Source organism: Hetaerina americana, unplaced genomic scaffold, assembly GCF_022747635.1.
Source record: "Hetaerina americana unplaced genomic scaffold, ioHetAmer1.1.p SCAF_1, whole genome shotgun sequence".
NCBI classification, from domain to species: Eukaryota; Metazoa; Arthropoda; class Insecta; order Odonata; family Calopterygidae; genus Hetaerina; species Hetaerina americana.
The window spans coordinates 74,689,201-74,712,544 of record NW_027286069.1 but is presented as its reverse complement, the minus strand read 5'-3'; the positions used below and the strand labels follow the sequence as shown (position 1 = coordinate 74,712,544).

At 39.8% G+C, this 23,344-nt stretch overlaps 1 protein-coding gene across 1 annotated transcript in view; it reads left to right on the top strand.

Annotated features, from left to right (window-relative positions):
* Positions 1-459: 459 nt before the first annotated feature.
* Positions 460-23,344, top strand: part of LOC139686298 (collagen alpha-1(V) chain-like) — a 43,008-nt gene continuing 20,123 nt past the window's right edge. The window contains exons 1-18 of the mRNA XM_071583484.1: positions 460-535; positions 2,249-2,486; positions 3,894-4,059; positions 5,167-5,353; positions 8,535-9,013; positions 10,749-10,823; positions 12,466-12,576; positions 13,454-13,589; positions 15,230-15,354; positions 16,954-17,151; positions 17,680-17,796; positions 18,345-18,533; positions 19,603-19,764; positions 19,893-19,937; positions 20,405-20,458; positions 20,556-20,708; positions 21,474-21,725; positions 22,260-22,421. Of these exons, the coding sequence (XP_071439585.1) occupies positions 2,260-2,486; positions 3,894-4,059; positions 5,167-5,353; positions 8,535-9,013; positions 10,749-10,823; positions 12,466-12,576; positions 13,454-13,589; positions 15,230-15,354; positions 16,954-17,151; positions 17,680-17,796; positions 18,345-18,533; positions 19,603-19,764; positions 19,893-19,937; positions 20,405-20,458; positions 20,556-20,708; positions 21,474-21,725; positions 22,260-22,421 (2,838 nt within the window). The 5' untranslated portion in view covers positions 460-535; positions 2,249-2,259. The remainder of the gene's footprint in view (positions 536-2,248; positions 2,487-3,893; positions 4,060-5,166; positions 5,354-8,534; positions 9,014-10,748; positions 10,824-12,465; positions 12,577-13,453; positions 13,590-15,229; positions 15,355-16,953; positions 17,152-17,679; positions 17,797-18,344; positions 18,534-19,602; positions 19,765-19,892; positions 19,938-20,404; positions 20,459-20,555; positions 20,709-21,473; positions 21,726-22,259; positions 22,422-23,344) is intronic.

The following is a 23,344-nucleotide window of genomic DNA, read 5'->3' as shown; positions in this document are numbered from 1 at the left end:
GATCAGCATGCATATCCAACAATAAATACGTATTATCATTCAAAATCATGCTTTCTAATAACGAATACATCTTTCTTATATATTTAAAATATTGTAGAAATTGTATTGTACATTAGTTATTGTTCATACGTAATGTATATTGGTAACTAAAAATAAAATAAAACTTAATTTTTCATGTTGTATGTCAAGTGTTGAATTACCTCCTCCCACACACCCAAGCGGTGGCTTACAGGGTGAAGTGTGCATGTAGCAATATAGAGAATTGTATATCACTCACATGCAAAAAGGTGAAATCGCTAAAGTGTGTCATCAACTCATGTATTTTGTCACACAGGATCTCCACCGCCCTGGTGGTCACCACCCGTCGATTTGTTGGAGTGGACCAGGGTCCGGGAACTACCCCTGGGAGTCACCGCGACCTCCGGAATATGTGCCCTGAGGCCTTCTACGTTCAACGAGTCAGTAGTGCCAGACGAAGCTTTCCGCATCTCAGAGGCGGCACTGCTGACAGCTAACACGGCGCAGCTCTTCCCGGGTAATGTACCAGCTTCTAGCACTTGCATATCTATTGGCAATTGACTCTGCATGTTACTCCCTCAAAATAACTATGAATATTGAAATAAAATGAACTTCATTCGTCTGCGGTTCTCGGTAAGTTGAGCAATCGGCAACACCGACGTCAAAAGGGATTTTAAATTTCATATTACAACGAGAATATCCCAAGTTTCATCTATATTTATGATTAATTGTAGACAACTGAGGGGATTAGACCTAAGCATAACCGATGCGCGTCAGTGACATATTTTAAATAAGTTTAACGAAGAAAGGACATTTCAATTTGTTCATTAATATGAAAATTAAAATAAAACCACCGAAAACAGTAGGCCTCTCGAAAAGCTAATGATCACAACCTTAACCTTTTCGTAGCTCCTTCTTCTCAAAAATGTTATCTCCAACGTCCTTCTTGCGTCATTTATTAATTTATAAGAACCATTACGCTGGTTTGAACAATAATATTCACTCACGTGGGCCAGAGAAATATTATATACCATTTTATATACTGGGTACCTGAATGCATACAAAACTAATATTTTGCGCCAAGAACATTCAAAAAATAAAATTGAGTTCAATTCAAGTCTCATTTCAACTGATGGCGAGAGATTAAAATGCAGATATATCCCACAGGCATTGAGCAAATATTCCTACTTTTGGCAAATTGTCTAACGTAATTATTCATATTTCGTTGGTTTTAAAAATACATAGATATGAAATAACGCTGATTATTGAAAAATTAATAAATGATCATTAAAGACATTTATTCATTGAGATATTGACACCCGTAAACTATATAGAACGCATAAATTAATATGATGCATTTTACATCGGGACGAATTAATCCATTTTCCCCTTTACTTTTTATGAATCGAATTTCTAAACCCCGGCATTGGGTGTGCCACACCTATAAAACATTCGGGTTCATTACTACGGTGGTTATGTTGCCAAATGACGCTACAAACTGAATGAAACATTTTTTCCAGGGTACAATATGCCACGTTCTGTCAGCAATAATAAATTAAAATTGTTTTGTATAGCGAGTCCCCAAAAGTATAAAGCATAGCTATGAGAAAAATGTGTACTTTTAGATAGGTTTCACAGAATTTTAATTCACACGAATGGTTTCATCGAATTTCATTTTCATGTGCATCTAAAAGATATTGGGTCTTACAAAGTCACAAGAGAGTGAGGGCGGTGGAGGTGGGGAAATCAAAGAGTGAAGCAGGTGAAGAGGTGAGATAGTGAGTGGAGGAGGGAGGTAAGTGGACACTGGGAGTTGGGCGGGTGGGGGGAGGTTTAACGACAGTCAGGGTTGGCCGAGGCTGTCTCCGTGTTGGTGGGTTTTCAACGAGAGGAGACCAAAGAGTATCCTTCCAAGGATTGTATTAGACAAGATAATGTGATGTCCAGGAGGGGGAATGCATATGAAGGATGTCATCGTTACCAACATAAAGCTTAATGGTGGAAAACTTTCATTGAGGGCGAACCTTCTATTTATTTAGATTTTTTTTTCAAATGAAAATATTAGTAGACAATAATATAATAGTAACAATAATAAAAAAATCCTGGGAAAAGCAGGAATTGAAATATCACCGATAAATGGGAGACATAATCTCCGAAAATGAGAGAAAAAGATAGACTAGGGGAAAGTTAATTGATTCGAATCGGTACTTTGGTGCATCGATATCTGCAGATGGATTCCCGATGGACTTTTCGCTCATGGCTGTGGTGCGGGTGGACTCACCGCTCGGGGATGACAGCCACCTCGAGCACGCCAGGGGCCCTGTGTTGTTCACCGTGTACTCGGACGTCGGAGACGAGCAGCTGTCTCTTTCAATCGGGAGGAAAGTGGGGCTCTTCTACGGCGACGCTAATGGGGACCCGAAGGAAGAGCACGACCTACGCTTCGATTTCAACGTCTCAGATGGAAAGTAAGTAGCATTGGACGAAACACCGACTTTTTTCCAGGGGGAAGGCTATCCATGAGTCTTTTGGAGCCACCATGATAACCATCAAATAGGCATAAAAACTCACTAGTAGTAAGGTTTGCCGTAGTAGAAGAAAAGCCGAGAACTATTAAATTCTTAAAGAGTAATGCATAAAGTAACAGAAACGAAATGCGATAATATTAGCGAAGTTGACAAAGAAGATTACTTCCTGGTTGAATTTCTGTTTTTCATAGTATTAATTTGGAAGTAAGTTTAATGTCATATGAGGTCAATTACATTTTCAATAATCGCGAATCACAGGTCTCTACCGAACGGTCGGCTGGATAAGTTATGTTAGAGTTCACCCAATGCTAAGCCCAACGGGCGTGTGAAATTCACTCATCAGGGTAGGGGAGCAGTCCCTTTTCCTATACCGCTTGCAGTTTCGCAGGAAGATCCGGTACCCGAAATATCACACAGCTTGAGTAAAACTGAGGTTGTCCAGCGGCATCACCGAGGATTAAACCCGAGCCCTCCGATCAGTAGCCCAGCGTTCTACACACTGGACTACCACGTTGATACAGTGTACGTTATACAGAGAAAATATATTCTATTTTAATTAAATACCTACATAAACTAAATAAATAAAGTAATTTCTGGGCAAACATGCTTATATTAAGCATGTATTAAATGAAAGGGTAAAAGTCGGGAAATTTTTAGGGGAAAATTCTTAAGACATTGGCTTTGAATTAGTCTACGGTAGTTTTGAAATAAGTCTATCGTAGAAATTTTAGAGTTAAAAAAAAATGTTTTTTTGCTGAAACAATTTTCCCACGCATTACAGCACATTTGTCAATCAAAATTAAGATTTCAATTTATTCACTTCAAGCGACAATTAAACTTTCGCATTCTTTCACTAGCTATTGAATCATTTACAAACGTAAAATTATGGTTTATGCCGACGACAGGACCGACGTTTCTTACATTTTAAGCAGCTGCTGCAAAATTCGATCGTCTCGGATTATTTCTTTGAAAGTTAACTTTAACAGTACATACATTTTTCGGTAAACTGCTGCTGCAAAATCCGAAGGTACCGAATTATTTTTTCAAGACTTAACTTCTAAAATGCAGACAAAATCAAATCGAATTTTTCCAAAGCACCTGAAAAATGGCGAGCCAACAGATGACAAAGTGATGAAGACACTGCCCAAGTACATAAGAGTACATCTTAAAAATGCCTGTTACACGAATTAAATCCAGTTACCGCTGTACGGATAAGTTGGTCCGATGAAGCCGGGCAGAGCTGCTAGCTTACCATGAAATTCCCCACCGGTGAAGGTGTATGACAGCCTAATCGCGTCACTGCTAATCTAATTATATTAACACATGATGAATTTTCAATCTTCGAAGGTGGCATCGCCTGGCGTTCAGCATCAAGGGAAACTCGGCCACCGTGATAGTGGACTGCGACTCGCAAGGAACTCTACCTTTGCCGCGGAAGAACAATGCACCTCCACTTAGCACTGCTGGGATCGTTCTCATTGGGCAACAACTACTTAACGAGGGTTACTTCACGGTAAGCACAAGGGATTTCGGGATTATATGAAGAATAATTAAAGCATATAATGATAAATTTCTTGCATTCAGAGCCCATTATCACAATGGACGAAGGGTATGTGGTTTCAAAGCATAAAACTATGGCCCATTCAGCCTCTCACTCTTTCACGATGATCATAAAAGAAGTATTTCATAAACGGCTGAAGGTAGACTGGCTGCAGATCCTGCAAGCTCTCTTCTCTTCTGAACGATGAACGAAAAACTAAGCATAATTTTAATCCAAAATAAGCATTAGGTCATAGCGAGATCATTACTTCGGTAAAGCGTGGCGGAAATATGCCTAAAATGGTGCAAATGTTTTAAATTCAGACCATTCCTTGACCCAAAAACTTAATAAATTAAACGAATTACGTGAAGTATCCTCCTTATAATAGTAAAAGGAGGAAAACGCGGAGAAAATACCTTTAATTTGTCTCGTTACTTAATCCCATGAGTTTGACAACTAAAACTAGCCTCCATGTTGAACACAACAATTAAACGTCAAATTGTTAACAGAGCGATAAGGCAAGATATACCTTAAGGACAATTGAATTGTTCATGCACATTTACCATTGTGAAGTCACCTCATACTTTCGCCAGGTCAAATATTTGCCTGATCGAATCATGGATAATGTACTTTTGGGGATAAAATTAAAGAGGATGGACATTACTCCAGGAATATTAATATTCACGGGAGATCTACAATCCTCCATAATATGCTTGGATAAACTACTACCCTAATCTGGAAAGTTTCTCGATTTACTGATTTTATTTTCAACTATAGGGCTCAACTTATACTAAAGAAAAAATGTACGTAGGCAAGAATCTGCCACAGCTCTCTTCTGGAAATTGTATTAGTCTTAATTCCAAGAGATTTATTAATGTGTGGCATTGATTTTTTCCAAATGATTTTATGAGTTTGGAGAATAAATTAAATTGACATTAACACTGTGGGCCCATGGTCAATTACAGAGTAAGAAGTTCGGAATTTGTTCCGTTGCAGTCGCTCGTGTGACGCCATTTGTGAACAAGTCCATTACGACTAAATTTGGTGGCTAAATAGTGCATTGGTATCTTATGATTACAGGGGGATGTGCAAACGCTTCTTATATCCCCTACTCCGGAGGCTGCGTATGAGATGTGCAATGCTTTCGTGCCTGAGTGCTCCAGACCCCTGGGTCCCCCGCTGCAGGGTAGCCCCGCCTGGGAAGAGTGGACCAAGAGCGGCGGCGGAGGTGGGCGGCGGTGGGAGGTCCGAAGTGGGTCGTCTTCAGGTAAGCCACCCGCGAAGATATTAGCTTTTTAGTCTACAGATTGCCAAATGGCCCCATCGCTTTTCTATGAAATAGTAATGTTACCAGCGGATAACAATTACGTGGACCCTATAGTTAGTAGCCGAGTTAATATTCCTGCGAGTAATATTAACTCGGCGAAGGAAAACAAAATATTTGTAAATTTCTTAAATATTCATAAACGCATCAAAAAAATCAAAAGGCGCAGATTAAACCAATCCAATACGACTCTCTTGACGTAATTGTCCAGACATAAATGAAGGAACATTTGCAGTTAAAGATTTAGTCCAGGAAATCACCTACCTGAAGATAAAAATAGGAGAGGCAAATAAAATAATTCACAAAAAACTAATAACCAAGATTTAACAGTTCAAGTAGTACTGCCTTGATTAATAGATTGGGTAAATGAAGCTTTTTATCATAACTTGAGACTTTCTATACGATGAAATTTCAACTAAAGACTTCACTAAAAATTCATTTACTCTTTTGCTAATAAATCCGAATTCACTCATCATATATTTAACAAAAAAGAAATTGAATAATAACAGCAGGAATAATAAACATTTAACTTTACTCATGAATTGTATAAAATGTAATTTTTCGTTGACAAAGGTAAGTTGGTGTAAACTAATGAGGCAGATAATCTTTCTGCATAGAATACGTTTCGTCAACGAAAATGGTAGAATGGTGTAATAATTTTTGCAGTGTATCACGTAGCAACTGTGGGCGATTACTCAGGTAGCTGCTCAAGTTCGATGGACTAATATGAAAACATTTCCAGATTTTCCCTATAATAACTCAGGAACTTGATTGCACTATTCAAATCTAATTATACTCGTACGTAGATGCCAATTTATCAAGCTACATTAACTTCGGCCTCGCAGCGTCTTTCTTCAACCATGACTGCCCATGTACTATTTAGGCTCTGCCATTTCCGACCTCTTCATAAAATTTTCGAATTCCCCAATATTACGCATATCAAACCTGCCCATTGACCCTTACCACACTTTTTTAATTTGAGCTTTCACTAGCAACTGCGGATTTGATTAATGATCCTTCTACACGTAGTACAAATGAGGAAGCCAAATGACTTTATCGGTATATGTTGTGCCTAGTTTATGTGGTACATTGGTAGAGGGTTAGATTTCTGATTGGTTTCCGGATTCATCTTCTGGAAGCTGCCTTTGTAAATACCCAACTGAAATTCAAGCTATGGAAATGACTACAAAGCAGAACTTTGCGTGAACCACCAGCATGGTGATAAAGGAAAGGAAATACTCTCCCAACTTGAATTTCTAATTTTCCTTCTATTTTCACCCGTGAAAACCAAGCTACAGATTTATTAGAGTGGTCGGCGGCGATCATGTGCCCGGCACGCTTCATTGTGACGCCAAATTGAACGTCTACATGCCTCCGGTGTAATAATTTTTCAGATAACTTTCCATTTTCGGTGTAAGGCGATAATATATGGACAGCCCCTTAAGGCATCGGTTTCCCCCTCCGTGCTTCGTAACACCCGTTGCCATTTTCCACTTTATAGGCATATCAGGTGGCTGGTCTTCGTCTTCCAGTACGTTCACATCGTTGGAGTCAGGGAGTATCGCTGGGCAAAATGGCAATGTCGGTGGTGCTGCCGGCGGAGGCTCTCAAACGTCAAGGGGGTCGGTCACTAGCGGCCGCTCCGAAGGGTCGGAAGGCTCGCGGGCGACATCGTCGGGGGGAAATTCAAGGAGGACAGGTTCCAGCTCCAGGGTCTCGGGCAGCAGGCAGGGCTCCACTGCGACCTCTCAACCCGGAGGTGGAGGGAGTGGCTCTCGGGGTGGCGGTTCCTCATCTGGAGGGGGCTCCAGTCCAAGGGTATCCTGGTCCGGCGGATCGAGGTCTTCGTCTGCTCACGGAGGATTGCAATCGGGTGCGGGTTCGGGTGGCCTCCACGTGACGGGCTCCGGCGCCTTCTCGCCCGGATCCGAGAACGGGGGCGGTTCCGGACTGACGGTTGAGAGGGTCGGATTGGGTGCAAGTGCTCAAGGACCTCCGGTGGTCACGCACTCTGTCTCACCAAGAAGGAATCAAACCAGGGTGAGTTCGAATCATCTCCGTCGGTGCCCTTAAACTGCCCTGCGAGGAAGCGGGCGCGCTACACGCCGGAATAATCACGGTACCACGAAAGATTCTTTTTCCACGGAAAATTCTTTCATTATTAGCAAACAGACGGGTTTTACTTTGTTCAAATTTGAAAGCGAAGTACTAATTTTGAGTGTCACCGCGGTCTCAATCTAAAGGCTCCACATTTAATTACGCACACGATATTTAAAATAGGGATTTGAAATGCTAGAAAAAATCTTGAAAACGATATTGATTGCTCAAGCTTCCATTCTAGGGCCACTAAACTAATATGTTTCAAACATTTTTCTGCAGTAGCAGAGGCTGAAAACTCCAACTAAGGATGTTTCCACGGTAATAAAACAGTAGTTTTTTCCATTACGAACTTTTCAAAGTTAAGTAAAAACTGAGGTGTTGATGGAAGTGGATAGAGACGTTCTTCAAAAAACGTTTAGCATAAATGAAAGTCGCCCTGAAGATTTCAGTTGGCTCGCGTTGCCTAAGCCCAGCAGACTCTGAACAATGATGAGAACAGTGAGAATAATTATAATGGTCAGGATATGATTGTAGTAAATTAATTCAATGAACAATGTTATTAAACATAAGGATAAATATGAAATATGTAAATGATAGATTTTGTAAAATAAGGATTAAATTAGTAATTAAGTTACATGTTACTTAATTAGAGTGTAATTGTTCACAAAAAATATTCATAGTCAAATTTTCATCATGTTTAGGGTTTAAGGAAATATTGTGATTGCATTTTCATGGGCGAAGTATCACGTAATAGCCGACCCAGTTATAGTCCAGCGGTCACACGCGCAAAACGGGTAGATTGGAGTTCATGAGTTTCCATTTAAAACAATGAATTCTACTCAAGGTACGACAGAATAACTCCATAAAATTAGTTTAACTCTATCTGATTTTAGCCAAATGTGAGCAATTTTCGTGTCATGTTAGTCTATGTTCGCGATTTGAAAAAAAATAAGTGACATTTTATTTATTTTTTAATAGTACGCATTTCGGAGCAGTCTGGACGAAGAACTGGATGGGCCCTTAGATGGAGAAGACGATGAAGATGACGAAGATGTGGATGGAGACATCGATGGGGAACTGGAGGGAGAAAGCGAAGGGGAGGGCGAGGGGGATGTCGGAGGCGAGACGGACGGAGAGGGAGAAGGCGAAGGAGAGGGCGAGGCAGAAGGTGAGACGGAAGGTGAGACGGAAGGTGAGACGGAGGGCGAGACGGAGGGAGAGTCAGAGGGCGAGGCTGAGGGCGAAGGAGAGGCGGAGCCCGAAATCGAGGAGGACGTGGAAGAAGAGGTGGATGAGATCGAGTCTTATGCGGCACCAGTAGAACCGGAGGTGGGGGCGGGTCATTTTTCGCCAGGGACAAACCGCGGGCTTACAGGACCAAGGGGATACCCAGGCCCTCCGGGGCCGCAGGGGCCTCCGGGACCAAAGGGGGAGACGGGACGAGACGGAATACCCGGAACAACGGGAGTTTCCGGGCCTCCAGGTCACGTATTTATGATACCGGTGAGTATTGACAACTTTCAGTAGATGTTAACTCGCAGCGTGCGCTGTTAGAAGAACTCCCCTCGTAACGTCATCGTAAAGATCACATTATTGTATATATTAGACCAAATGCAAGGATAACGTGTTTTTTTTAACCGGTGTCAAAAATTTAACACTCGTGATTTTTTTGTGTCCGTTTCTTGCTTAGTGATTCACTCAATGGTTCGTCGAAAAATGACTTGCAAAGTGCTGTCGACGCATTTGCATAACGACAAAGATTTATCACGAATCGAACGAACAGTCATTTTTCACGGAATGCGAGTTTTCTCCGGTGTATTTATTTCGCAATGAAATGAACATCAGAAAGTCATCAGATCAACAAATTAAGTTAATCGAATATTCAAATAGTTCTCCGACAAATATTTTTCGCTCACTTTTAGGATTTATCTAAACCACGAATGACATAAACTTATACAATTGTTTTGACTTCGGCCATTGGAGCAAGTGCCTACGCTACCTTACGGATGACGCTGTCACAAAGGTTTTCAATGTAACGATAAATAACTTGTGTAGCATCAGAATCTTAGTGAGCTGAATATATGAGCTCAAATGCATTGCGGAGGTCCTATTCGCTTACACTGTAACGAACTATGAAAATACCTAACGCAACCTCGATTTAGCCCAAAACCTAGGGAATATTTTCATTGGAAGGGTTACACATCAGCATTCAACGTTAATATTTGTGGGTTTTTTTCCGAACCACAAAATTAAAGCAGAGTTCTGAGTTTTATCTTATAATTCAATATTGTTATGAATAACTTGAATTTTATAATTCAATATGTCGAAAGGTTAAAAATGCAAACTCTTATAAACGAATTCTTTAATGTTTTTCATTTACGGGAGTTAAAATAACACACTGTACCCCTCTGTCCCAGCATTGTTGTCCAACCCTTAGCCATGGGATACAAAACGTTTCCATATGATCCAATATACAATCCATAACAGTTTACATTGCAATAATTTCCGAGTGTAAAAATCATTCATCTGGTCAAAGCGAATGCTTTTTAAACTCCACTAAATGTGCATTGCAATGCACATTTAGCGGATGACTCATCAAAAGTTACTGCCACGGTATCTCTTGTAATTTCTTGGAATTTGCATAATAGTTTACCAATAACAATATGTTCACAATTTGACGCCTATAAAATACCGAGAATTCTGGAAACAATGATTCCTTTCCATAAACCAGAATGAAATAATTTAGTTTGACTCTTTGCATGTGACATAATTAGGTTTTCAGGCTTGCATTTTACAGTACACTTCAAAGAAGTGAATAATTAATGTCTAGATGAAAACCATTAAAAGAACATACGCATATAAGAAATTATATCGGTGAATTTTGAGTGTTAATTTCCTAAAGGGATCGGAATGTCGCGGTTGGCTAGTGTACTGGCTTCCCACCCAGAGAACCAGGGTTCGAAACCTGAAGATGGCAGATCTTTTACAGTGGTATCCCGATCCCTACTTGAGGTGCTTTGTGGAGAGCACTATACATGAGTACGCCGTCCGTCGGATGGGACGTTAAACTGCGGACCCCTTGGCGTCTTTCGATAACAGTAGGCTAATGCCGACGCCGGGTTTCTCTCCACCCGTACTACCCACCCCTCCTTAATAGCGCAAATGACCTCAGCTGTCGGTCGCGTCGCCTAAATCTACTATTACTCTAATTTCCTCATTTTTCATTATTTTTTCGCAGCTTAACTCTCAAGGGAATGAAAAAGGACCAGATGTCCAGGCCGAACAGTTTCGGCAGCTTCTCTCGCAGCACATGGTGAGTGCAAAATAATTCTTCTGAATACAATAATTACGAAAATTTAACCATGAGTTTTTATCCTCAATATGACTATCCACTAAGTTTGCATAATTGCACCCAATATGCCAGACAAACGGCCATGAAGATCATTCAAAAGAACATCACATTTTCAAAGCATAATATGCATGAATGCATTTAATCCATGAAATGTGAAAATTGACGAATACATGAAAAAACACAGTAATCAAATCGATGCTTAAGCACCTCATTTTTTATAGATATCATTTTAGGTTTTTACAATGAATATAATTGATTACGCCAATAATACCACAAGTCACCTCTGCATCGTTGAGTTGTACACATGGCACTAGTAAAACGATGTTTTTGGTTTATTTTGGATGTAGATGCATTCTATTTTAAGGATAGTGTCCTAACACCCCCCGTCACCTACCCTTGCAGCGACTTGCGGGGTATTGTTTTGATGTAGATATATGCGAAACCGTTTACATGAGTTTCGTGGAACACCCTTTAAGGTCGGAGAATAATGCTGAATTACGTAAGTAATCTTAAGTACTGTACCTGTGAAAAGAGCTAGTTAAATATTTGAAGGTGCCGCACAAATATTTTTTAGATTATCTTTAATTTGAAGGCCAGAATTAAATCTTGTGAAAGAAGAGCAATATCAAAGAATGCATTCATTTTTATAAATTCAGTTTTGTGATTAAAACCCGTTTTATTTTCTGGGTTAATTCATTAGAAGAGCCCTAGAAGAATAATTAAAATTGATAAAATTTTCATCAATTGCCACCATCATCAATGCTTGCTTGAAACGCTCATAATACTTGAAATATGCAACCACATAATTTGGTCGAAGACTTGTGCGGTGTAATCTCCGAGGTGTGTTGATTGAGCCGCCAAAATAATACCCTTTTAACCGTAATTCTAAATTTTATAATTTGATTTCACCGAATCCCACTTTCTCCAATAGTTCATCATTGTGTTTATATGGTTCCAACTTGATTAGCCTGAGACTATCTGCCGCAGAACAAGCGTATACAACACAACACTTATTTTATATTCTCCATTTGGTGACATTAATCAAACCAAAAAAAAGGCATCATTTTAACATTTCTTCCAACTTTTCCTCTGCTTGCCTTACCTCAATGCGAAAAATCAATTTATACAATGTGTTTAATAAAAATATTGTTAAGAGACATTTTTCCCGAGAACCCTAGTCACCAATGGCAACCCTAATAGCTGGTAAGTTAAATGCTAAAACAAAAACTAATATAATTTTTTAAGTACAACAAAGTCAAATTAATCAATTAACAGTTACTCCATAGTTCTTTTCCGTGAGTACGTGTTTGTTTTCTGAATTAATACTACTACTTGCACTGAGCACATAACATACTGAACTCAAGAAATGGAGCATCTTCTTTGTGAACTTCCACTTCACAAAAGTTCTCCATCTCTATCACATAGTTATCACCACAGTACCATATCTTGTATTCGAAGTTTGAACTGGAATGAGTAGTATGTAAGCATCGAATACGTTTTCGCTTCAATTCCATGGTTCAATGCCATGTCGGTGACGGAGAGCAACAAAACACAACAGAAAACTACTGCCATTAACAATATATGTTGTTCTTTCCTCCCACAGATGGCAATGAGGGGCGGGGAAGGTCCTATGGGACTGACGGGAATCGCTGGACCAGCAGGGCCTCCCGGACCAGAGGGATTGAAGGGGGAGTCAGGTGACGTAGGAGAGCCGGTGAGAGTCCCCGACAGGTAGCAGAAGACTTTCACGGCTGCAATAAAACGCTTATGAGCGCTTGAAAATTAATCAAATTCCAGATAACCTTGAGAGTCACAAATATAATTCTCTCATATTTGAAGTCGTTAATAAATGATTTAGTGCTGATAGCAATTACCTTGTAAGGCAGCAACCAAAAAACTCCTCATCGATTGAGTGGCTTCAAGACTTTGGGTTATTCCATCACGCTGCCAGTGTCCTTGGAAAATATATATTCCAAGGTCCTATATATTTGCATAACGACTTTAAAATGTATAGTTTCGATAAAACGACTTAATAGTGTAATAGTTCCGACATAATCGCGAGAAACAAATTTTTGACTATGTATTTGGCATTTTAGAATATAAACTATGGGAGCGAACTAAATTCCTACTTCATCCAATAAGATAATGGGCCATGAGTAATTTCAATTCAAAATAATTAAAATTACGTTTTTTTAAACTTCAGAATTCACGAGGTTGATCGTTAAAATGATCTTAGGCAAAAAACAGCTTTCAAAGCCAATGTCATACGTGATTGGACATTTTATGATTTATTTTTGTTTAAATATACTAGACTCTTGGCAATATAACAGTATTAAAACGTCATGTTTTTTTATTACCTAGAACATTACTGAGTGTATTACGACTTAAAACAGCGAGTTTTAATTCATTCATAGCACTTGACTGTAATGCATTTAATAAAAGCATTTATGAGTGGAACGCATTTATATTTCATTCAAGTGAGTACGTTTACTTTCAATTTTTCATGAAAAAGGAAATGACAATCCAAGGAAAATAATTCGGGAATCCTTATATAAAGCTTCCGTCATGAAACGTTTGCATTTCCATTTCAGGGACCCCGAGGAATTCGTGGTATGATGGGATTGAGTGGTCGAGAAGGAAGGAGAGGAAGAGCAGGAAGGGATGGAGACAGAGGCTTAACGGGTCCTACTGGTGCCAAAGGAGAGCAAGGAGTGCAGGGACTCCCTGGTGAGTTCCGTACAATTCTTCCTGGTTGCGCCTACTGCCTTCTCATGTGTATACTTTAGATGCAACCAGGGGTAGGTTCGCACGGGAGTACGGGTTGGGTTCACGTTTAGGCCAGCACCATTTTTTATCATCATTAAATAATATTATGCACCACATTGCGGCAGGGAAAATTCACCCTTATTCTCTTTTAAACACAACTTCGAACTCAAAATTCTTAAAGTATTGCTGGATCAACTACTGTCACTGTAAGTTAGTTGAGTCTGAAGTCTCAATTATGTGATATTATTCACAACAGAAACTCCGCCATTTCCGTAACAATAAAAGGACAATATTTGTGTAATTCAAATCCAAACTCAAGTCTCTTTTAAATGAAAGTACATCGAGTAACGTAGAAACACTGGTAAGAATGGTAAGTACTGGTATAAATCGTAGGAGTGTAGAGAACTCAGTAGAAATTTTTTTCTAATATTTAGTTTATTCTAAAAATCCAAGAGTCTTTTATAACTATGCATATCCTCATAAAGGAAAAGATACACAATAAAAAAGATTATTTAGCCTATTGGGGGACCGTTCCAGCCCAAAAACAAAGATTCGCAAAAGCCTCCTTTCAAAGATTAGGGAAAGAGAAATATGAATTGAACGATGCCCTACCAAAAATATAAGAATGCTTTCATTTCTTTTGTTAATCATCTGGAAGATCTACAGTCCAGCAGCTCCATAATATGAAATGCTCCTGAATCCAATGTTTTCTGAGCGATAGGTGGTGATTCCATTTTGCCCTAACCCAGCTGATTCAACATTTCTCCTTCTAATGCAACTCAACACGTACAGCTATCTTTCGAAACAAAATGTAATATAGTGATACGCCAACAGAAATCAACTTCTTAAAAATATGATTCAGCTTACAATTAACTTGAACATACACAGTGGGCTCAAGGTAATTAATGGTGCAGTACTTGTTACTAGTCTACATTACACAGCACGCGAATTTGAAAGTTCGATATTACATTTAAAGCTGTACCTAGAGAACTCGAAAATCGACTTGTAGCACGTATCTCCATTATTTTCATCTTGAATATTTGCCAACTACACTCGATCACATATCAGTTTTTGCAACGCACAGCTGGTAGCAATATGAGTAGAATACAACCCAAAAAGTTAGCGAAATGGCCAAGAATCCATAGCCACAAACGACATACATTGCTACCCTTACTTGGTGGCAACTCAAAGAAAAAATATAAAAAAACATCCTAAATTTAACCATAGAAAAAATTACTGATAAATACTAGGAAAAATTCACAAATAAATATCTTCTTGGGAGTATCCCAACTCAGGATAGAATCCTGGTGAGTGGAAGTCAAGGTGATGAGAACCTGTGCAAAATAAAAGTTGGAAAGCGCCTCGAATTTTATCAACGATATCGATATTCTACTCGATTTCTGGATTCAAAAATACAGTTCCACTGAGGTAGAGGGCTTTACACCACGCATTTGAAGGAACACGAAACATGTTAATTTTGGAATTCCTGTAGCACGAATGTTCCTAAGGGAGCACATTACCCTTTCCCTTAGTTTAATGGCGATTTTCATAACCTATCCCAGATTTAGTGCGGCTACTTAATTTTTTTCTATTATATCCAGGATTGCCTGGTGAGAAGGGAGAGAGAGGATTAACCGGTAAGCCGGGAGAGCAAGGGCTTGGAGGACACGAAGGAATGCAGGGAGAAGAGGGCCCTCCAGGTCTTCCGGGGATGCCAGGAGAGATGGTGAGTTGGGTGGGCAAGTTTTTGACCAAAACGCGTCGTTTCGCTTATCTTCCAGGAGATTCAAACTTCAAATTTAATTCGACGATGCTCTCTACACGCCCACCATAATTTTATGATGAATCTCTTTGCAGCTAAAATCGAATCAAAAAATAACATGCTAAAATACCGGAAATTTAATTAAAGGCGTTCTCTCAAATCCAATGCATCCCCTATCCAAACATGCTTGAAAAGGGTATTTATATCTCACGTCAATATTTACCGTTCAATTTTATCATTTGATGAATTAAATGTTTAGATTACTACACTGTACCTTCATGCTATATATTCAACTTTTTTGATAACCCTTTCAATATATGATATATTATAAAACTTATTTGTCAAATCTTCAATTACCTAAGTACACACATCATTAACTGCGAATTACAATCAAGAAAATACCGACATGGAAAATGCTACGAACAGGCAGAAGACTAATTAACCAATTGAGTCTCAGCTGCAATTTAAGCTCATGCCAAATTTTTCATAGAGATTCCCTCCGTTGGAACACGATCTCTTTTGCTTGCAAAAGCTGCACGATGAATTTGTGAGACTATGGCTGTGTCAACCTTTTGTTGATTTCCATGAAACTATTATTTGACTTTACTCGAACACGGTCTTCCATTTGCATTATCAATCTGAAAAATAATACTATAAGTTATGCTTACAAGCCATCTTACTTCAAAGCACATTTTCGGCGGGGGTTACTGAAAATGATTTGATGCCGTGATGGGCAGTACACAACCCTCAACAAGAGCCTGAGTTAAATAACATCCTTGCCCAGCCAAATAATTTTTTTCGTGAAAATTTTCAGCTAATCTACATGTTAAATTGAAGCCGGGTAACTAATAACGTAGAATGCGTGTGATGCTATGCATTCCTGAGTCTTGCATTTGAGTACGGATGAACCGATTGTTAGGAAAATGGACTTAATTGGTCAAATGTAACCCTCCATCCGTACGGGCAATAGCGGATGCATGCGGTAATCGACAGAAGAAAAATAAGATTACATTAAAGGGTAATAAAAGAAAGCAGGGCATGAATCCCTTTTTAATTGTTTATAGTGGTTGAAATCACGTATATCAAAACATTTATACATCAGCCGGTACTCAATATAACGCTAATCGATCAATACAGATTTAATTAGGAAATCATTGCCTTCTCAACCTACTGAAAGCTAATCGAATAGGAATAAGTAATGAGATGTACTGAGCATAAAGAACTGAATGCAACTTCGGGATCTACATGATAACTCACGCAATTAATCCCCTATTCATTGTAGGTAATGTCTTCAAACATATTGTTTTTATTAAGAATAAATAAAACGGATACCAGCGTCTCCATCGTTTATATGTACAATATTGCGTACATCCTACACACGCAGACATCAGGTGCAATATCTTTTCGTATCAATGGAAGGAATTGTCCAATTGCCGAAATACTGCTTACTGGATTAGGTCTCTATTTAGAAAGCGAAACGAGCGAAATATACGACACACTTTTTTGAAAAACTCCATTTAGTCCGCTATTCTAGTACGTAACAATTACTTTCCTTCTGCCAAGGGACCTAGAGGCTTCCCGGGACCACGAGGATTTCCAGGAATCCCAGGACCACCGGGCATACCAGGAAGTGAGGGTCCGGTCGGACCAAAAGGAAACTCAGGGCCTCCAGGGCAACCGGGTGCGCCAGGACAACCAGGACAAGTGGGCCCTGTGGGACCTCCTGGACCTCAAGGACTTCTGGGTCCTCCAGGACAAGCGGTACGATATGAGATTTTTCCTCACGCCTCTATACACCGCATGGGATATTGCCTCCAATTTTCTGTAATTTACCACAAAAAGTTCGCATGCCTTCCAGAAACAGCGAAAATTTCCCTCTTAATTCAAAATTTCCATCTCAATCACTTTCGGCGTCTTTTCTTCCTTGAAGCCAAATTAACAACCCAAAATAGTGCACTCTAAACTTATGCGCGGCTTGAACTACATACCTAGGTGATAACATACCTAACCATTCTCCTCGCTGATTACATACCTAACTATGATTTTGAAAGTCTTAAAAATAAAGGGTACAAGTTCTCATGATAGCAGTACCTACTTAGGTTCCGATAAAATCAAAATGAATTACGCCCTAATCAGCAGGAGGGTAATTGACAACCTCCACTACCCGATGATGTGCGACGAAAACATTCGCCTAATGTGATGAAAACGTTTATTCCTGCAAATCTACATAATTTTTTGAAATACAAAAGTTTTCCCATCCTTCACATGAGTACCTCTTATGTTATTCAGGGACCACAAGGTAAGCCAGGAATGCCGGGTCTTCCGGGAGCAGAGGGATTACCTGGGCACCACGGTAACGCCGGAAATCCAGGAGCTAAAGGAGACACAGGACCTCAAGGCCCACAGGTATGTCATAAATGGAACAGTAACCACGAACATCATTCATTATTTGTGATTAGCGTAAGGAATTAAATACAACTTACACTTGAAGTGTGCAGACTGACTGGAGTCTTCAATAAAGGTGTACTCGAGGTACCTCATTCTAATAGTTTTTCGGGCATTCTAAAACATACTTTGTAAAAAAATTTACCACTTCAAAATCAGGTTCGACATATGATTTTTCGAATATTCTATATTTTAATGCGGTTGCGAAGCAATATATCCGATTCAGAGTTCTATGCATGTCCTTCTCGTATGTCATTGTTTTGCACTCTCTTCCCGCCAAGACTGAAAGACGTAAATAAAGGATAATTTAATCTAATCAAGTTCGACTTCGAAGATTCAGTTTTTTCCCAGTTCAGAGGGCGAATATATAATAATGAAATCAGGGCAAAGAATGGATATCTGGATTTGGAATGAAATATGCAGATTCGTTTATGAGCCACATCTCTTCTCTGCCTTTTTTTCTCTCCCGTGATTCCTGACATTTCATCCGTCCTCTTGACGTTTCAAAGGGTCCGGTGGGCTTCCCCGGACCGAGAGGCGTGAAAGGAGACGAAGGGAAGAGGGGAAGCAGTGGAGAAAAGGGAGAGAAAGGCGAGAGGGGGTCCGACGGAGAGAAAGGGGACCTCGGCCCAAAAGGAGAGCGGGGTAGCCAAGGATCCCAAGGAACGCCAGGCATAGAGGGTCCGGAGGGACCAAAGGTTGGTGAATAGCTGTGGTTTAATGCATCACGCTAACTCATAATCTCCTTCCCTTCATGCCATTTCGTTGGTTGTCACGGAAAATAAGGGAAGATGATCTCGTACGAATATTTTGTTCTCTGAAAATCAATCATGGCCTCATAAAAGGATCAGGGCGAGGTAAAAAATCTATGACCAATTGCTCCGATAAAGGTTCTAAATTTTCATTTGATATTCTCATTATATTTTGCAGCCAAAAAACAATTTAAAAAAGCTCAATTTGCTGTGAAAACACTAGGTTAAGAAGCATACCTTACATCAAAATATAAACAATAAAATAAAGCATTGATTATTAAATTGCATGTTACTCACTGCTAACCTCAACTAATTAAATGTGGATGGATTGATTTTACACAAAAAAATACACTGGCAGAAAGAAGAAAAATCAAGTTTTATCTTTTGTACTCCATCTATGGAGATGTTCCAAAAAACAGAGTAGCTGTAGCCACTATATTAATTCAATGATTACAGCTGCTTATTTTCTCTGCAGCCATGCATTGACTAAATTTTAGTTTTATTAGTTTCTTCCACACTGCTTACAACGGTAAAATTCCATACTCTTTAAAACGTCGAAATCATTTGCCTCGGCTATAAATCATATAGCTTCATGATGAAGGGCGATAAAAACCTAGTCATCAATTTGTAATAAGCGATTAGTATGCTTGAAAATAAAATAATACCAAGACGCATGCCTCCAAGTTAGATAGATAACGACCTCCACCCTTCTATCGGCACTGCAAACGACTTATCCTTTCCAGAAAACACATTATGCCTACTTTCAATTCGCATAAAAGTATGAAATGAGAGGGAAACTTGGTTCGTACATTGAATCCCATGAATGTGCAATTTCGCATTGTATTTGTCCATCCTCGAAATAACTCACTCTTAGAAATTGACAAAAAAACACTGTCAAAAGCCACCGATATTCATGGCTATCCGATGCTGGAATAAAGTCTTAATTTTTGTCCATCCAAACGTCATCACCATCGCATCGAAAGGTATTAATGCGTTTAAACCTTCGGCAATTCAGGGCTTCGAAGGACCTCGTGGTGAAGTCGGCACAGTGGGACCACCTGGTGAGAAGGGGAAGCTTGGAGTGCCAGGATTCCCCGGTTATCCCGGCCCTCCCGGGGAGAAAGGAGACAAGGGAACAGAAGGAAAACCGGGACAACAAGGAGAGAAAGGAGACAGGGTAAGTAGTAGGAAGGAAGAGTGGTGAAACGATAGTCATTTATATGCATGAGATTGAGGATGACTGAAAAACAAAATCCCGCGTGGAGATACGGAATTATTGGAATTTTCCCCTTATTTTTTTCGCAGGGTAATTCAGGGACGCCTGGTGAGAGAGGAGAGGTTGGACCAAGGGTGAGTACAAGCGAGAGAGAAGCAAGGTCAACAGCGAGGGTGTTAATTTCAGAACCATCATTGCCTATGCTACTCCCCTTCCGAGCGGCAACTTTGCGTCGAGTTTGTCGGTGGAAGCAACGTAGAGGCACAAATTGGCCTTGCGACAGTAAATGAATTGAATTGAAATAATCCATTGGCGAACATTAAAGATTTCAAATGGATTGGTACATTGATCACTTGAGCAATAAATATTGCGAATTCATTCATTCTTTTCCTTTAAAAAAGCCAAATAAAATGGGTATCGGATTTCGGCTCGATCAAGAAATAACTTGAAATGAAAATCATTGATAATTGAAATTCTGTAAAGCTCAAATACAACTTGACACCACACAGATGCAGCCAAAATACGACGGAGGGATACGTACCGTGCTTTTTGCACGCATGCGATAGTAGAATCCTTGATCAATGGTCATTTGCATTCCCAGGGATTCCGAGGTGCCAGAGGAAGGAGAGGTCTGGAGGGCACTCCAGGACCAAAGGTAAATTGGAATTTTTAATGAAAAACTGATACTAGTGAGCTGACCGAGCGCGCATGTACGCTGGCTAAATGCTAATTTTATTTCGTCACGTGGGCAGGGCGACACCGGTCAACCGGGATCCGCAGGCCCGATGGGCGAGAGAGGGCAGCAGGGACCAGAAGGCCCCCGAGGATTTGTGGGCCCTCCAGGACCAGTTGGAGGTCCCGGGAAGGACGGAATGCCTGGTCCCCCAGGAGAAAGAGGACCTCCGGTGAGTACATTGGCCGGGAAAAATAATACAGTTGAACACACCCTGACGTAATTATTCTACACGCGAAGCAATAAACCTTTTTAAGTACTGGGAATAACATCGTTAACAATACTTGAAAAGTCAAAATGAATAGTACAAATAATTGAGGAAAACCGTAAGCTTATATAGTGTAAGCAATGCAATAAGAATTACTAAATTAAAACGCTAGCGCGACAAATTTATTCCTTACACCGTATAATCCTTTTTTGCAGCAAATAAAAATGCATCACGGTACAAAAAAATTTTGTTAGAGCCAATAGAGAAGATTCAGACGTGGTGTGGTGGAATCATAACATAATGAATGTCCAGATTAAATTGAAAATTTACTAAAACTTGAATTTCGAAGTCACTCGTTAACACTTTGGTTACATCGAAACCCGGATCTTAGTAAATTTATCATCTAGTAGAAAATTGCAATTCAGTCATTCATTTTGTACAAGAGAAACTGCGTAAATGAAGAGCAAGATAACGACGACTTGGTTCCGTGAACCTTTCAATTATTAGGCTTTCGATCTGAAATTTGAAATTGTATTTAATTAATTTATTTGGTAATAAATGGTACCTACACACAAGTTTAAGAGGTTCAGTAGACTTGAGTTCGCAGTAACAAGATGAGTTTTGAAATAGGGACTGTTCCGTTGTCAGTTGTTTCCATATACTTTTGGTGTGTATTTCTATACGAAAATCTAAAAAATAAGACTTCTGCTTTTATTTTCTCGGTGAAAGGGCGAAACGGGATCGCAAGGCCCCCCTGGATCTCCTGGAGTAGTCGGGCCCCCCGGGCCAAGCGGGGAACCTGGACCAGTGGGCGAGGCGGGATTTCCGGGGCACCCTGGGCTTCCAGGAGAACCAGGGGCTCCAGGAGAGAGGGGAAAGGACGGTGAAAGAGGACCACAAGGACCACCAGGGAAGACGGGAGCTCTTGGTGCAGCTGGGATGCCAGGATTTCCAGGAGAGAGGGGTTTACCAGGAATGCCGGTAGGTGGCGGCCTCGTTTCAGAGATTTACAATAAATACCAAGACGTAAGCCTAGTACCAAAAGTCTTATATGCGTGGAGTTTGCCAGCAATCATTGTTTGACAATATTAATAAAATAACGTGTTCCATTAAAAGTCATTACATGCATATAACAAATGAGATCTCTTCCTCTACCTCGACATTAAATGGATGACAATAGATTTAAACATTAAGGGAAAGGAATCGAAAATTATGAAATGATACACCCAGTAGAACGGGAAGGATATGTTATCACGTTCATCTGTAGAAAAATAAAAAGCATAAGTTATTGGTTCTTCTACGTCTCTAATTAAAATGAACAACCCAAGCGGAAAATAATACTTGATCTACGATCAATGTATTGCATTTCATGTAAACCCACCCACTTTTTAATACATTTATTAAGGTTAAGGTTAAATTTTATATTCTGTAATGAACACGAAACCGATGAAAAGAACGGTTGTGATACTTTTCACTCCATCATAGTATGATTATGACGAACTCTTATACTCTTAGGGTTCGCCAGGTTTGAAGGGAGAGACGGGTCCCGCTGGACCAGCGGGAGCCCCTGGAGACAAAGGGCAACAAGGAGAAGCGGGTAAAGAAGGACCTCCCGGGCCTGATGGACGAATGGGACCTCCAGGATCGCCTGGGCCTTCTGGCTCCAAGGGAGATAGGGTGAGTGAAGGATCACGGAAATCGCAAAGACTTATTCAGCTTTCAATTACAACCGATGACAACAAGTTAAGCCTACCGAGTTCTTGCTTTGCAAAATACAGGTTATTGCCTAAAATGTTTCATCAGATGGCTTCCACTTGTGACAGTAGGAAACTGATTAAAACCATTTCAAAAATCGAACTTCATTGGGCAAGCATATTTACTAATATCTGATTACTATATATATAAGTATGTACGTGAATATAAGTTTCAAATACGTTACAAAAATATACGTTTTCATTTCAGTAAGCGAGCATTCATTAATTCGCCATTAGTGGTTCTGCAATAAACTCGTTAGATCAAAACAATGAGTTGTCTAAAAACTTCTAAATGACAAGTTTTAAGATGCATAGATATTTCTTGATAGGGTTCCAAGGTTTCCTCCTCGTATTTTAACTGCAAAACAAAATAATGGTATACTTAGATCTGAACATTGAGACTAACCCAAACAATGGATGAAATCCAGTTGATACTTTTTGAATGGAATATTATCAAATGAAAAGTAATTCTTTTCTTTTGAGGATGAAAGAAGTATCTGGCCAAGGATTTGTCATTTACCATAAAAAGAAAGATAGAAGAATTTTACTGTGCCATGTGTATCAATACCAGAATTGTGTATTGTGAATAACATTTAAATTATCTACTTATGGGGACTAATCATCTGAACCATGATAATGTCAGAATGGCATTAAGACTACCCACCGAACAGTGCGTTTTACCATAAGAAATTGCTTCTCATATGCTTGATTTGTGAGGTACATTATCCATCGAAGCCTTATAAGGGCCAGTAAGTGTAACGGGTCGTTGGCGATAAGATGTTTAATGCGCAGTTACGCATAAGTGTCGTCGGTGGGACCTAGTCAGTAATTTAGGCGTGACATACT